The 17,823-nt window shown below is 30.5% G+C and overlaps 1 protein-coding gene across 1 annotated transcript in view; it reads right to left on the reverse strand.

The window, feature by feature from the left end:
• Positions 1-7,068, reverse strand: part of LOC114327608 (uncharacterized) — a 99,834-nt gene extending 92,766 nt beyond the window's left edge. Inside the window, exon 1 of the mRNA XM_050650844.1 lies at positions 6,801-7,068. Within this exon, the coding sequence (XP_050506801.1) occupies positions 6,801-6,929 (129 nt within the window). The 5' untranslated portion in view covers positions 6,930-7,068. The remainder of the gene's footprint in view (positions 1-6,800) is intronic.
• Positions 7,069-17,823: the final 10,755 nt, after the last annotated feature.

The raw sequence follows: 17,823 nt of genomic DNA on the forward strand, positions 1-17,823 counted from the left end.
AATAACTTTTCCTTGTATTTTGCTAATTAGCCCAGAGTAAAAGCGTTTTTATAAAGCACACTTGTTTGGATTACACTCTAACTGCGATCGAAAAAAGTGACATTTTGGTATAAATTGATAACATTTATTTGACAGTTGCGGTGATGACACTTCAGATTTGTTTTTATTATTTACTATAAGTATTTGTTTTATTATATTTATTGTTTTTATTATTTACTTTAAGTAAGATTATAACTTAATTCTTGTTTTCTATTTCTAATGTTTTTATTTATTTACATTGAATATTAATTTATTTTGTTGTATATTCCACTTCCGTAAAAATTATGTGATATATTTGATTTAAAATGAATTCAAGAATTTTTTGTAATTGGTCAACAATGTCAGCTTAGATCTCTGACGTAGATAATGATGTGCAAGTGTATTTATATTGTATGAACTGTAATGACTTATTTAGTTGTCTCTGTTTAACCTAATTAAAAAAAGAAGAAAAGTGAATTAATATTGGAGTTTGTAAAAATCAAAAGAAGCAATTTTCTTCTTTGTTTTTAACCCTGGATTGCTACACTTATTTTCTAAACTCAATCTGCTATATCGGGGTACAGTGGTACCCCAAATAAAATTGACCTAAAATATTTATATAAGATGTTTGTTTTATGAACTTATGACAAAAAGTATCTTAAGATAACATTTATTTTGTATACAAAAATATTTTATTATATTATTATCCACAAGTTTATTTACATATTTTCCACACCCAATACTGCAAATTGGTGTAACTTACAAACAAGGTTGGGGTACAAGTGTACCCCAGGTAGCATTCCAGGGTTGATTTGATGGAATTTAAAAAGCATAACACTTCACTTTGTCATCATTTACTTTATCAACTGCTTGTATATAAACTTGATACATTGATTAGGTCACTGGTTGCCTGGCATAAACAGTCATAATATGGTAATTAAATAATTGATTTAAGGTGTGAATAATAGAATGACTCATCTATGATACACTACAATGAAAGAATGGCTGTTGATTCTGATTCCTTTGTTTCACTCACAGTGTTGCCAAATGCATAAGGAGACTTAACAGAAGCTATAATAAGGGATAATATTAAACAACAAAAAAATATGATGTTGTTTTAATAATTTCTATCTTTAATAGGAATTAACCACACTTTAAGTTGAAAATTATAGTAAAATTATTATTAGTATTAAATAATGTAACATTTATAGTAATAAAATAAATAGTAAAATGTAACAAGAAAATAGATTCAGCACAATATTAAGAAACCAGTCAAAGTTATGAGACTAAAATTTTGTATAAACATTGGCACATAGTGAAAACCCAATTAAATTTTTATGAAGTTTTAGGGAACACATCATGCCAAATGGCTTGAAATTATGTCCAGTTCATCATATTCGAATGCAAGGTTACAAAAAGTTTTATATCAAGAAATTTATCAATAATCAGAGAAAGGTTATAGTTGGCTCACATTCTCGGAAATTACTCAGAACTGAGAGAAAGAACAAAAAAACAAGGTTGGCAAAAACCAAGGTTTTTTTAAAAAAACCAACAAAACCAGGTTTTTTGGTTTAAACCAGGTTTATTTGGTTTAAACCTGGTTTATTTGGTTTAAACCTGGTTTATTTGGTTTAAGCCAGGTTTATTTGGTTCAAACCAGGTTTATTTGGTTTAACCAGGTTTGTTTGATACAAAGTATAATAAGTCTAAATACTTTAAAAATGAATAAATTATTTTATAAAATAATAGTAATAAACAATGAAAAAAATATTAAGACAACTTTTATTTTTATTTACACATACAAAAAATTAATGCAACAAAAAAAAAACATCTTCAAATGTAATAATATTCAAAATCACTAAGTTCGAAATTAAAAAAATAGATCAAAAATGAATAACCATTTTCAATCGACCATTTTCAACCACACGAAACTACAGCCGCATCATTATTCCAGTGCAATCAGAGAGTGCAGCAGGCACCTCTACCGGCCTCGAAACTTATTAGTCTCTCAACAGGAGGCACATATCCTGCTCTCTCTGACCCAACCAGGACAAACCTCGGCGTGCAGTCGCGGATTGCAACGAACGAAATGGCAGGGATGCCCTAGCGGCAACTGCTAACAAAAAACTAAGTTTTCAATCTAATAGCACATAAAACAACATCCAAAAATGCTACTCTACATCCTACCAGATTGAAATCAATGGGAACCTTCTCTGGTAACACCTCCGAGGCTTCTACAATTTGCAAACCATAACGGATGCTGAGACTAAGGAAGATGAGGGAATTTTACAATTATTTATAATTCACGTCCCATCTGTTCAGCGCAGTAATAAATAGAATTTATTTATCTTAATTTTCTTCATTTGTGGCAGTTGTAGTAAAATAAAAACTTTAAATAAAAACACCAATTTGGAGGCTCAATAAAAAAACCAGGTTTAAACCAAGGTTTTTAGCATGTTCATTTAAACCTGCCAACCCTGCAAAAAAGAACAATACATATTTTCAAAGAAGCATATTTATGTCTGATAAAAAATATATTCCCTTAATATAAAAGTGAACTGAACAAATATTGTTTTGGGTTACGTGTTATTAGATATAAAAAGATATTTAAAAATTTTTTCCTAAAAGTTGTACTAATAGCAGTTCTAGCAAATATGTTGTGGCCTTGAGAATAATTTTGGCATCTTATCAATTATGTAACAATTTATTTACATAATATTTCTGGAAGCTAAAACTGTTTGATTAAGATTGTTAAGTTTTAATTTACCTCCAAAAAAAGTAGAAATATAAAATATGTCGTGTGGATTTAAATGCTATGGATTTCATAAATATTTTGGTTAAAATGTAGAAAACACAGTCTTTGATAAACAGTATGTCTCCTTCTAGAATCTAAAAACAGACTATAAAATCCTCATCTCACATTACAAATTGTTAAAAAGGTTGTAGACATTTTAAAACTAATCAACCTTTGTTCAACTATCAAAAACCAAGAACCTCAGACACTGTAATGCCTATGGATTAATCAGCTTAATGTCACAATCATTAGATCACTTTTTTAACTTTAAGTACCATGTGCACAAATATGGACACACTCATACTTTCGCATAGTCTATGTGACCATATCTGGACAGATGTAATATGCTGTTAATATTAACTAAAGAACAGTCAGTAAAGGTAAGCCAAAATGCCTCGGTCGTTGAAGTGTTAAAGGTTATACATGCAAGAATATTCAGAAAGTGTGAAGCAGTTATGAGTAATAGACAGTTTGGCTTTCGTAATGGTTTCAGAACAGTAGAAGCTCTTAGCCAGTACCGGCGCTAGGGTATAAGGTGCCTGCCTGCAAAACTAGAGTAGGCGCCCTTCAGTTTTTTTCAATTAGTATTTTGTATAAAACACCAGCAGAAAAAAAGCTCAATTTGGCGACCCCAAACAGGGGCGCCCTCCTGCAGTGCATCCCTTGCAGGCCCGTTATCGCCGGCCCTGCTCTTAGCTAGAAGCTATAGTTTCACAACTCTTATGCAAAAATGTCAAAACCAACAGAAAGATCTTTTGTCGCATTTATAGTCAATGAAAAAGCTTTCAACAAAGTTAAACATAACATTCTCATGGAATGTCTAAAGAGAAAACGGCTCGACAAAAATGATATTAATATAGTAAGAATTCAACAATAAACATAAAGAAAACAAAAACCATGGTTATCAGTAAGACGGGTAAGGCCATAACAAGGATCCAGATAATGAAGATTGAACAAATGGACAAAATGAAATACTTAGGAGTCTGGATTATTAAAGATATAAATCCGAAATCAGAAATTCGATCAAGAATAGAGCCATCAAGAGCAGCATTTTTGAAGATGAGGAAATTTCTAAGTAATCAAAGACAGACTCAATCTGCAAATCAGATGGTGAAATTTTATAGCCACTCTAATCTTTTTATGATACAGAGGCTTGGACTCTGTTGACTTAATAAGACAGCTGGAAGCTTTTGAGATGTGCCTTATTTTTAGGAAAACTTTCAAAATACTATGGACCTATTATATCGAGGGAAACCCGATAACTAACAAAAACATTGTTTTGAGATAATAACGATTAAAGATTTTAGGAAGTTTGAAGAAGATTTCAAATCGTCATAGGAAGTTTAATCAAACATTTGTTATAGCCAAATGGTACAGAATTTAATATTTAGTTAGACTGATTTATTTTAAGTTTAATTTATAAAAAAGTATTTACAAAAAAAATAAAAAACCTGATATTTATTGAATGAGTATAACATTTGGTTTTATGGGTTTTTATTTTTAATTTTTTTAATTATAAAATAAGATTTAACTATATACTACTCCAACAAAAAAAATTAATTTACATTCTGTTTAAAAAATTAAAAGGTAAAATGTCTTCTTCTTCCAATTGTTCTCCCATCATTACGTCTGGCATTCGAGCTACGATCTTATTACCGGTTTTTAAATTTGTTATCCAAGCAGGCACTTCTGGAAAAATATTTTCTTTGCACATCTTCATAATATCCGTTATTTTTGCTTTCCTTATTGGAAGGATACTTTTATATAACTTTGGTAAATTGCCCGGAGTTGGTAATGGTAAGTCTATGGTTGCTGTTTGGGATGAAATTTGTTTTTGCCTTTTATGGCATAGAGTAGTTTTTTAATTGAAACCAATATCTTCTGATATTTTATTAACTGGTTACTGTTTTCCGCGATTGTCTTCTTTAGAGCATCATCCAGTAGAATCACTGTTAGCTACAGCATTATTATATTATCTGAGAATATACACAGCGTTTTTGTAAAAAAACTTTTGGCACACAGGAATTCATTCATGGTAAGCTTGTGGAAAGAAACATTTCTTACTAAATGTTCCTTCCTTTCTTTGGGAAGTTTTAGGGACAAATCTAGTCCTAATTAGTTTTTTATTAATTAGTAGTTACAGTTATACTGTTCAGAATAAAATTTTTTCTGGACTAGACTACTACTACTAGACTCTAGTAATTTCTAGAGTTTGTTTCTATAGTCTTCAGACAACTTTGCAGTACACTTAAATTTAAATTTACTACAATTGATTTGCTGTGGTACCTTGGAAGTTCTGTTTTTGTTTTTCGATATAAATATGGGCCCCATTCTAACCGTCTTTTTTTCGTAATATTCAATTTCCAATTTACGCCATGTTTTAATGGGTTTCGCAGGAAAAAAGTTTACTGAAATTTAATAAACTATCATAGTCTCAAATTCTTTATAGGATTTTCGCATGAATTTAGTTTGTCAAAAGTAACAATTTTGTAATCTTCATCTCTGACCTCCGATAAAATTAATTATCAATTTTTAACTCAGAAATATTTCTAATAAAATTAGTAACTTTACACAGGAAAAAGAAAATAAATGATTTTACCAGAATCTCGTATTATAAATATATCTACAACAAAGTATTTTTATTAGTAAAGTTATATTGGTTTGATGTTATTTAAAAATAGCAGTTAACGGTTTTTACTGTTTGATTTTTATTAGTTATTGTGCTTAAAAATGTTAATATCAAATAATAACTTTTATCAGTGGTAGGAGACGTGTTTTTAATGCCGCAGAAATAAAATACCGGATTTCATAATTTTGGTATTTATCGTGTTTTTGCTCGAACCCCTCGATATTACAAATGAAATGGTGTTGCACAGAATGAGAAGAGACAGAGAACTTTTGACCACCATTAAAAGGAGAAAGACAGCATATTTGAGCACATACTTAGAAATGATAAGTACAAGTTGTTGCAGCTGATTATCAAGGGTAAAATCTAAGGAAAAAAGGTACTGGTTGGTTGAAAACTAATTTGTTTCCAACCCTGCAAATTTCAAAGTGTTCGTGCAATAAAATCTTTCTTCGCGTTTTGTATATTTTATTGTGTGACGTGAGCATTGATTAACGTCACAGATCGAGTTCTGCGTTGCTAATTAGTTTATTTATTAACAAAAATCAAAAATCAGAAAAAACTCTGTCATTAGAAAAGTCTCGCCGAAAAATCTCCTCTCCCTCTGAATCTCAAATATTAAATCGAAGAACCAGAATTTGTCACAGCGATTGCGAAAACTTAAGATTAGTGTAACAACATATTAGATATAAACAACAAATCAACCTAGTATACCTGTTCCTGTTACCTATAGTGCGTAAAGAAATAAAAGTTTGTATCGTGTTACTCTCATCTTTTACGTACTAAATAGAAACTCCAAATAATACAGTCCATTCAACAACTCCAGAAAATTCACCAACAACCCCAGAGAAGACAAGGTGGTTGAAGATTCACAAGAACGAAATAACACAATTCAATCTCAAGCCGCCTGCCTTCTCTCCACTGGTAGATAACAAATATCCTGATTGAAAAACACTCACGACTGAACACACAGACGCTTTTAAGAACAACTGAAGATAGAGACAGATTTGCAATGTTTATAGCCAACCTTCATTGGTGGTGTCCGCACTAGAAGAAAACTAATTTGGAACAATAATAACAATATACATACTACTATAAGTTTATAGTTCAGTAATTTTAATGTGTTCGCATTCACTATGTAGCTACTCACAGCCAAAACTGGATAGAAGGAATAAGAACAATAATATTAATATATATACTACTATAAGTTTATAGTTGAGTAATTCTAATGTGTTCGCATTAACTAGCTACTCACTGCCAAAACTGGATGCTTCTTTAAAATGAATACTTACAAATTATTCACCAAAACCTGAATAAATACAATCAAAACTACTTCTACAATTTTCCAAAAGGTTTACATACTTTAACATCTTGCATTCGGGTTCTAGCAATACATATTTCCTCACTAAAATTTTCCAAGCTCCAGGTATCTGCAATTACATTTTGTATGCTATTCTTTATGTATTCATAATTGTTATAAGTATCCTCCATTTTTACTTATTTACCAAGAAGAGCACAAGAGGAACAATCAAAAAAGGAACATATCCATAAACATAATAAAAAACTTCTTCAATGTTTAGTTTCTTGCGGTATTTAGATATTAGATTTGAAAAGCGATTTGAAAAAGCTTTGAATTTCAATTTCAAGACGCCGACTGTCAAAGTCAAAAAATACATAAAATATTCCAAATGTCAGACCGTCTTCTTTTTTGTAAAGTATTATGCAGTGAACTGTTAACCAGTAGTTATTATTTTCTGTGATACGTTTAACAGTGATATACATTTGATTGGCATCATTTTGGTAAACATTAACATTAAACTATTAACAAATATAATTATTAAACTAAAAAGAATATGAGAACTTCCAAAGTTTTGGTCTTGATTTAATGTATGCAACAGTCATTGGCGTGGTAGCGCATTGTCAGTTGCCATAACAACAGTTCAATTTAACTACTTACTGTCAACATTTCATAACAAATCAATTTTCATGCTTTAGGTAAGTCATTAACTGAATTTTTTCCAAACCATAAATTAGAATCACAAAATAATGCATTATTGCATGCATAAATATAATACAGGCTATTATTATTACCTTGTCACATCAAAATCGATATAGTTGAAAAATTGTATAGGCGTATTCCCCTAATTAGCGAAATGAGTCTCCTATTAACTTTGATTCTTTGATTTATAAATTTCTGCATTAACCTTTTTTTATTGCCATTAAATTCAATGCTTAGCGATTTCTTTTACAATGTGGTCAACCTTGTGACATTTTTCTTATTTTGGTGACCCAGACAAGGCGAGGGATTATTTTTAGTCCATGTTCTTTTAAATAAATTATATTTATGTCAAAATAAGTAATATGCAAAAGTGTAAAACTATTTTTGTAACAAATTGTATTCAAAACATTCTGACAATATTTATAAATAATTTTAAATTGTCCTTAGTATTTTTGACCTCATTTAGTCTTTAGAATTAATTTATATAAATATGAGCTAATTATTTTTGCGATAAAGTTGTTTAAATTTAGTTGTTGATAACATTTTTTGCCTCGTTGAATTCAGGATATAATTTAATAAACATTTTTAATTTATAATATAATGTCTTATAAGTTGACAAAATCCTGTTTGATTTTTATTCAGTGTTACTGTTATTATGTCTTAGACTGCTGTAGGTCATACAGCACTTTATTAGGAACCTGCCTTTTATTGATTTTTTTGTTGTATGGTGCTTATTTAAATATACAGTGAACACCTAAATGTTGGAATAATTTCATTTTATCGAGAATGAGCGATTTTAAAAATAAATTCCGAAACAGGTCGATTTTTATTTTTCTTATGATTTTTTGGCATATATATCATACTAGTGACGTCATCCGTCTGGACGTGATGACGTAATCGATGATTTTTTTTAATGAGAATAGGGGATGTGTACTAACTCATTTGAAAGGTTATTCACTTCTCTATTCAGTATAATTAAACATGAACATACTTTACAGGGTGTACAGGGTGCTGTACAGGGTGTCTAAAACAAAGTTAATTAACTTAATCGACACAAAAAGTAGAATGTATGTAATTTATCTAATTCAAAATACATTTTGCTACTATCAGAAAACAGGAAAAAATGTTTATTTCACAAATAAACATTGCTTTTCACTTAAATTAAATATTCAAACTGCCAAATGAGTGGGTGGCAGCTTGAACATTAATGTTTATTTGGTAAATAAACATTTTTTTCTGTTTTCTGGCAGCAATAAAATGTATTATGAATTAAATAAATTGCGTACATATTTTTATTTGTGTAAATTAATTTATTAAAAAAACATTTTTTTGAAGACCCTGCATAAATCATTATGTTATTGTTTATATTACTGAATAGAGAATTGAATTGACCTTTCTAATAAGCTAGGACACGACCCCTATTCTCATTTAAAAAAATCATCGATTACGTCATCACGCCCAGATGGATGACGTCGCTAGTATGATATATATGCCAAAAAATAATAATTTAAAATAAAAATCGACGTGTTTTTGGATTTATTTCCAAAATCGCCCATTCTCGAAAAAATGAATTTATTCCAACCTTTACGTGCTCACTGTATAAATAGAAAAAATGATACCTTACCTATTTGCTAAATTATTTATGTAGACACGAACAAAATGTGGACCGAGATTTACTCCAGAACAATAATGCCACTTTTTGCTCCTAATTCATAAACATTTTTTTACAAGTATGTGAAAATTTAAATTATTTTTAAACCACTAATTATTATTGTAATTAACAAATCCACAAGTAGTCCAGGAACCAAAGCTGTTCCCTTCGCAATTTTTATAGAATGGATCAATTTGCTTGAAAATTTGAGAATAAGTAGTGGATAGTCCTTGGGTCAAAATCTATATGATGCCAACAGGCGCTTTTACCATGGGGGTGGTTACAACCCCATCTCGGGGGTGGAAATTATTTATTACATTTTGACCGCAAAAGTTAATAAAAACATTCATTCTAAGGGCCGGCTGTTCGAACGCTAATCAACAATGATCACTATCAAATATTTAATTACTGTCACCAACTGTCAATGTCAACTTTGATTGGGTTGCTGAAAATATAATTGATTATAATTATAAGATTAGTTAATCAATTAACATAACAATTATTAACATAATTGATTAACTAATTTCATAATTGTAATCCATAATTATGTTTTCAGCAACCCAAAGTTGACATTGACAGTTGGTGAAAGTAATTAAATATTTGATAATGATCATTTTTGATTAGCGTTCGAACAACCGGCCCTAAGTAAATAATGTTCAATACAATTATTTTTTGATAAAATTAATAGTTTTTGATTTATTCGCTATCGAAAGTGTTAGTTTTATATCTAAAAAATCAATGTTTTTCGATGGTATACTCATTTACGATTCACTCAATTTTTGCCGTAGAAGAAATTTTGTCAAACCAAGTTCTGGGGAATTAAATTACCTACAATTTTATATTTAAACATTTTTTCGTATCTCTGATGCTAATCTTTCTAGTCTGAAGAAAATATCTTTTTCTACCAAATTGCAAACATTCGTTATTCGATTTAAACTTCAGTTTTTTAAAAACTAATCATTCTAAGCCAGTCAAACTTCTAGAATCTATTAATAATACATAAATAAGGAAGAATAAATAGGGCCAATAACTAAAAACACCGCTAACTTACATTATTATGTTTCCAATGGGATTTCTCCTTTTTTTTTAATATATTGACATTTTAATCGTAACATTTTTATTTTTTATCTTAGAAAGTTCGTTAAAACGAATTTTATAGGTTTTTACAAGGTCTATACGGCTGTTAATATTAAATCCTTTTAAAATTCTCAGGCACAAAAAGAGGCGGCATTGAAAAGGTTGGTAAAGGTGGTTTTTGCATGATATTACAAGTTTTAATTGTCAATAGCTCACTCAATTTTTGCCGTAAAAAATTTTTGCAAACCATGTTCTTGGGAATTAAATAAGCTACAATTTCATATTTAAATATTTTTTCGTCTTTCTATTCTGAAGAAAAGGGCATTTTTTACCAAACTACAAAAACTTGTTATTCGCTTTTAACTCCATTTTTTTAAAAACTAATCATTCTAGACCAATCCAACTTCTAGAACCTATTAACAATACATAAATCAAGAAAACCATATGACCAATGGCAAATTTTAATTAGGGTGGTGATTAGGGGTTGTTTGATCACTTTTTTGCTGAAAAAAATAGGGACTGACATTCTTTTAATTATAAGTCACTTAATTTTTTTAGCTAGAGCTTTTTTTTTCTGGAGATAGATATTTTTAAATACTTTAAATTAGTTTCAACAAGTTATCCTCGAAAAATGTATAGTTTTCCCGTCCTTTGACTTTGAAACTACAATATTTAGCATTTGACGAAGAAGAGCCAACATATAATAAAGTATAGCTCGATTACTATTGGTCTTAAAGAAAATAAAAAAAAAACAGTTTTGTTTATTTTTGTAGTTTTGATAAAACGAAAACTTTTTGAGTTATTAGTAGAAAAACTGATTAAAAACATTGATTTTTTCGATATAAAACTAACACTTTCGATAGCGAATAAATCAAAAACTATTAATTTTATCAAAAAAATGTATAGAATGCTTATAATGAATGTTTTTACAAACTCTTGCGGTCAAAATATAATAATAAATGGTAAAATCGCCTTTTGGCATGATATAGATTTTGATCCTTGGACCTTGGACTATCCACTACTTATTCTCAAATTTTCAAGCAAATCGATCCATTCTGTAAAATTGCGAGGTTTTGTTCTATTTTAAGTTTCATTACTTGGACTAAAGGAAAAAGGTTTTCTTGTAGCTGGCTGTATACCTATACCATATATTATCACAAAAATTAGTACCGCGCTAGAGTGACATCAGGTGGGTGTCGGACTCGGCGATCGGGCCCTCTTTTATGTCCGACAAAAATAATTTATTTTATTCTAACGCATAATCTTTTGATTAATATTAAAAATTATAGTTTTGCAATTACAAAATCTAACCGCGCTAGAGCTACAAGTTTAAGCGTGGGCTTGCGGAAACGCGTCCAACCTGCACTCTGAAATTTTTCAGAAAGTGGTAGACTCGCTCAAACGAAGCAATTAAAACCATTTTTAAGACTTTTGTAATCATTTTTGAAAAAGAACAATGTACTGTGGACTATATGGAGGGTTTATAGCTATACAAGTCTGCCAATACATACTTCCAAATATCTTTTTCTAATCTATATCTATATCTCTATCTTTAAATCCATTATTAATATACTGATTGTTGACTGTTTTTACTCATTCCGGTAACTTCTTTTATTTTTTATGAATATTTGCAATTAACTTATAATACATGTTTTACCAGAGAACGGCAGTTCTCGCCAGTGGCGCACACCTGCACCCCCTACACGGCGACACTATATATACACGAAATTTTCGATTTTCCAAATCTGACTGAATTGAAAATTGGGACAACTCCCATCTTAAAGTTCAGGAAAAGACTCACCCATTAATATATCAACCATCCATTTTGGTCCAAGGGTGTGGATTTTACGGCCCTTCCTATTTAAAGTCTGTTTTTCGCTCTCGTCCCCAAAACTCCCAAAAACTTTGAAAATTTAAGTCCGACCTTTGCGGCTTCTAATAGAAGCGATCATTACCTTTCCAACGCATGTCCAATTTTGAAAATCGGTTATACCTAGTGTGACCAACTCCAATTCAGTCGAATCCGGGACAAGGCTGAAAAAAATACCTAAAATCCGGGACTTTTCAATGAAAATCGGGCCATTGTTTTTTTCAGGAGACGATAATTATAATACTTATATCTTTTACCCATTTCTTCCACGCCTTCCGATCTCCTGCCACTTCCTTCATCTGTTGCACTGTTTTCCCTCTCTTGGTCCTGATTTACTGAATTTGTTCCATCCACCCCTTTCTAGGTCTGCCCCGTCATCTTTTTCCTTGTCTTTTCGCATCTGTCTCCTTCTTTACTAGTCTGTTCTCGTTCATTCTAGTTATATGTATGTCCAAATCAATTCAGTTTTCTTTTTTCAATTTTTTTCTCTATTGCTTCCTGTCTTTCCCTGTCGTTCCTTTCCCTGTCCAGCTTCATCTTTCCAGCTATTTTTCTCAGCTGCTTCATTTCTTCTGCATTTGTGGCACTTTCATGTCTTGTATTTGTAACCCATGTCTCGCTTGTATATAGAAGAGTTGGTACTGTGATTGTAATATAATACCTACATGTATTTTTGTTTCCTGGCTGATTTCCTTTTTTCCAAGTATCGTATTATTAATCGCATAATATATATTCTCGTAGCTTTCTTTGTCCTATTTGCAATATCTAAGTGTAGCTTTCCGTCGTTCGAGAAAAATTAAAATTAAATTAAAATACAGAAACGAAAAAAATTCCACCGTTTTAGTTTTCGTAGAACTATAATAATACCAGGATATAAAATGCATGCGGTTTTGAATGTAGTGTTAGCATTACACTCTAGAAATTGTCGACTTTTTTCGTCCCACCAATACAATTTGCTGTGAATTATTTGAAGAATAACGTATTCAAAATAGATTTTTAAGAAAACGTTGAAAATTCGGATGACCCGGAAGATTTGTCCGGGACGCCGGGACACGACTTTTATTTCGGGGCCATGTCCCGGATTTTTCGGACTAGTTGGTCACACTAGTTATACCGTTCAAAAGTTACCGAGCTCAGAAATATGAGTCAATTTTTATTTAAAAAAGGGAAAATGTTTGTGGATATGTATGTATGTATGTATGTATGTATGTATGTATGTATGTATGTATGTATGTATGTATGTGTGTGGAAAAGTTAAACCGATCTAAAATTTTTTTCTCTGTTTGAAGAGGGGGTGAGGGCCGACTCAGAACCGGTGTAGTTTGTGACTTTTGACCACCCATAAGCCAGCTGTAGGACTTCGTAGGCACAAAACGACATATTTTTGGCGGTATATATCTTCGGTTCAAGAAGAGACAGGAGAACAGTAAATAAACCAAATCAATAGTGTTGAGTTAAGCTTTCAAACGGTGTCTAAGCTGTCAGGATCAGACATACACACGGCTCAGTATAGCCGAAAAACTGAAAAATTAAACTTTGAAAATTTTGGTTTTTCGACAATTACTCAAAATTTTAACCTACGAGTTACGCCAATAACTAAGTGTTTGTAGAAGGACTCTTGACGAATCTAACGGTGTATACCTTATATCCGGGAAAATTCGAATTTTTAAGTTATAGGCTTCATAAGTATGATCAAATCTATTTCTTGTGGGAAAAACTGTTTTTCAAGCTCAATAATTCATGTAATAGCTTCAGTTATCATACTTGACCTTAGATGCATAATATACTACTTGTCAATACGTTTCAAACTCATGTTTAGTGAACAAAATCGGTTAAGCCGTTTAGAAGTTATTAAGCTACAAAGTATAATCCAATTAACGATTATTCCCTAAATGGTTTATGTAGTTGTAGTGGTTACGACGCTAATTTGATCTGGCAACGGGGAATCCGAGTTCGTTATCCGGCCATCCCAATATTTTTTTCAATCTATTTCGAATAGAAAAAAAATCTAGTGTGCATTCGATGGACACTAGATCATTTGGGAGATAATGCGACAAAGGCGACCATTAATAAAGCTTAACATGTAATCGAGAAGCATTGCATTCAACTTTATACATTTAATTTATAAATAACATTGAAAAACTCATGATACAAGAATAAAAAACCGCTAAACGCCGTAAAAATGAGTGGCGCATACAATATTCCAGCTACAAAAGATCTGATATGAATTTTACGTGGCGCGAAAATGTATTTTCATTTTGATGCAAAACAAAATTGTGGTTTTATTTTAAAAGATTTTTTCATATTTGTTAAATTTGAAGTAAACGCGCCACAAAAGAGTTTCAAAATTCATACTGTATCAAAGTTACTCTTTTGTGGCGCGTTTTACTTCAAATTGGGCAAATATTACGAAAATATCTTTTAAAATAAAACTAGAATTTTGTTTTGCATCAAAATGAAAATACATTTTTGCGCCACGTAATATTCATATCAGCTCTTTTGTAGCTGGAATATTGTATGCGCCACACATTTTTACGGCGTTTGGCGGTTTTTTATTCTTACAATAAAATTATGAAAAATATTGAAATTTACGGCCTTTAGCAATGATGCAATGAGAAAAACGTGCAGTAAATTCTTTCCTAACGTAAATTGGTTTAGTGAATGAGTATTAATTGTAACTCCATTAGGATTAGGAGTTATGAGACGTTTATCTCTATCTCTTATAAGAAATTAGTTGTCCCGTGACCTTGGTCTGTATTTAAAAAAATCGTTTATTAAAAAAAACTTCAGTGTGTTATACAATAATAGATAGAAGAGAATAATAGTCCTGCTTTGCTCGGTTTATTCCATTTTTATAGTATAAATAAAAAAATTCTGATTGATATAAACTACAAGGTATAAACAACCTATAACTGCATATATCTTGAATTCTTGGTGTTTGACATACAATTGATATAGAAAGATTAGTGCATTCTGCGCCTGATAGTCAAATCGCCTAAAAACGCGGAACTTTTGGATATATGTACAGTAAAACCTCGATATAACGGACTAATTGGGGGGGATGGAATGTCCGTTAAAGCCGAAAGTCCGTTATACAAAAATAGGTTTCAAATCGATAAAAATTTTTATTTTAATAATATGTACCCACTGTATTCAGATACAGTGTACACATCTGTAAATTAAAAAAGGTATCAAGTCATCTAAAATCTTTCTACAATATTCTCGTTTGGTTGCCAAAGTTATTTTACCATCGTTTACTTACAAAGTTTGGTTCCCATTAGAGCTATAATATGAAACGAGCAGATGATGCATTATACATATCTTTAACAACTGTAGGTTTACGAGATTTGCCAACAATTATAGCAGTCAATCGATGCAATCCATCGGCGTTAGCACAAAGCAGTACCGAGATCCTGTCCTTGCTGATTTTTCTTCCAGAATCCGATTTTTCGTATTTTTTTGCATTCATTTTTTTTTACATTTGATCGGATTTTTTGTCCGTTATATCCGAAGTCCGTTAAATAGAGGTCCGTTATATCGAGGTTTTACTGTATTTTGCTTCCATTAATGAGATTACAATTTTGAATTCACGTTCACGTGTCAATCCATACAGGATATTATAAATAAGCGAGCGGCCCTAAAATGATGTTATACCGAACACGAAAATCAACTTCCAGGTGAATGACGAATTTTTGTCATTCTTTATGTTTTCGAGGTCGCTGAAACCGAATATGAAGTTCATTTTCATGCAAAATTTTATGCAAAAATGCGAAAAATCAATTTGGATAATTTTTCAAATTTAACTCGCTGTATCTTTGGTTGCTGTAAATATTTTCTTTCAATCATTTTATTGTATTATCTTTGAAGTGTTTAGATAACAGCGAGATTTGTCCGAAATGTTTACATGAATTAAAAGAGGAATGGTTAATTTTTTTAAACATTTTGTCGCAGATTTCGTTAGTCTCATGTTTACTTAAAAAGTTGGGTGGCAAACTTTTTAGTTTATAATTTTAACGAACAAAGCATTAAAAAATAAGTCATGAAGAAGTTTTGCGGAAAATTTCAAGTCAAAATATCCAATAGGAAAAAAGTTATGTGACTTTATAGACGAGTGGCACTCCCCCAAAAAGCGCTTATTTCTCAAGATACTGACCACGGAGTGGTGAATGGCTAATTTTGGTCACACTTTATGTTTTTGATGGTGCTGAAAACGAAAATGAGGTTTATTTTTAATTTTAAGTGGGGGAACATTGTCAAAATCAATTTTACCCTAAAATAAAAAAATAAATCACGTTTATCTTAAAATTAAAAGTTGCACCATTTTTTTTTCAATAAAACATTTTGTTCTTTGTACTCTATATTTTAACATAAACTTGATTAAAAAGCTTGATTTCAAATTTTATCACTCAATTTTTGCGACTAAACTTTGCAATTCAGGAATCTTTACCTTTTACTTTAAAAAATTCATAACTTTTATTTTAATAAGACTGAAAAATTGAAGCAGGTGCAATTGTCTTTAGAAAGGTGAGAAATATATATACACATCAAATACTTCAGAGAAAAATATTAAAATGGAACAGAGTTGTAGCGAGTTAAACGCAAAAAAAAACGTGATTGAATTTTTTTTATTTTTAGGGCAAAATTGCAATTTTGACAATGTTCCCCCACATAAAATTTAAAATAAACCTCATCTTCGTTTTCAGCACCATCAAAAACATAATGTATGACCAAAATTAGCCATTCACCACTCCGTGGTCAGTATCTTGGCATAAACCTCAGCATATTTTTACCTGAAATTTTCCAGAAAACTTCTTCATGACTTATGTTTTAAAGCTGTGTTGATTAAAATTATAAACTAAAATGTTTTTCACTCAACTTTTTTAAGTAAACGTGCAACTAACGAAATCTGACTAGAAAATGTTTAAAAATTTCGGAGAAACATTGTTAAATAAATACTTCAAAAATAATACAGTAAAATATTCACAAGGGAATATTTACAGCGACCAAAGATAAAGCGAGTTAAAGTTGAAAAATCATTAGTTACTTGTATAGTGAATTGTCTTAATTATTAATTCTCACAATAAAACACTGAAAAACGTTTGTTTTTCTATACTTCCACAAAATTTATTACAACTATGTTATTACTACAAATAAATTGAAAAATACAGATATAATTCTGAATGACCAACTCGAGACAAACAGCTCCCCACTCCTCAACCTCTTCAGTTGAAGACTTAAAAAGGCAAACACATTGTAAAATATATCACTTGAGAAAGGCACTTTGCCGAAACAGCTGTAGTAATAACATAGTTGTAATAAATTTTGTGGAAGTATAGAAAAACAAACGTTTTTCAGTGTTTTATTGTGAGATAAAATGAACTTCCATCAAGTAACGGTCGAATCCATCAATTAATTATTAATTCAGTTAATTAATATGATAATTTTTTCCCTAACTATGTATTCAGTGATTGTAATAATTTATCTACTGTACAACAAAAACTAATAAACAATCAAGAAAAGAGGAAAAGTGATTAAGTGATTTTTTAATCATATATTGTTACTATGAAAAGCTTACAATTTTGAACATCTTTAACAACAGAATACTTGGATCACTGAATATATCCTGGTGTATTCTCTGCTTTGGATCTTCCATAAATAATAAACAATAAATTACTTTTTATTAAGTTCACGTCTTAAATCAATTATTTATCAAATACACTATCAATATTATTTAATCAACAACTCAAAATATTCCCGATGCCATGTCAAATATTTAAAATTGTCACTG

This window comes from Diabrotica virgifera, chromosome 1, assembly GCF_917563875.1.
Source record: "Diabrotica virgifera virgifera chromosome 1, PGI_DIABVI_V3a".
NCBI classification, from domain to species: Eukaryota; Metazoa; Arthropoda; class Insecta; order Coleoptera; family Chrysomelidae; genus Diabrotica; species Diabrotica virgifera.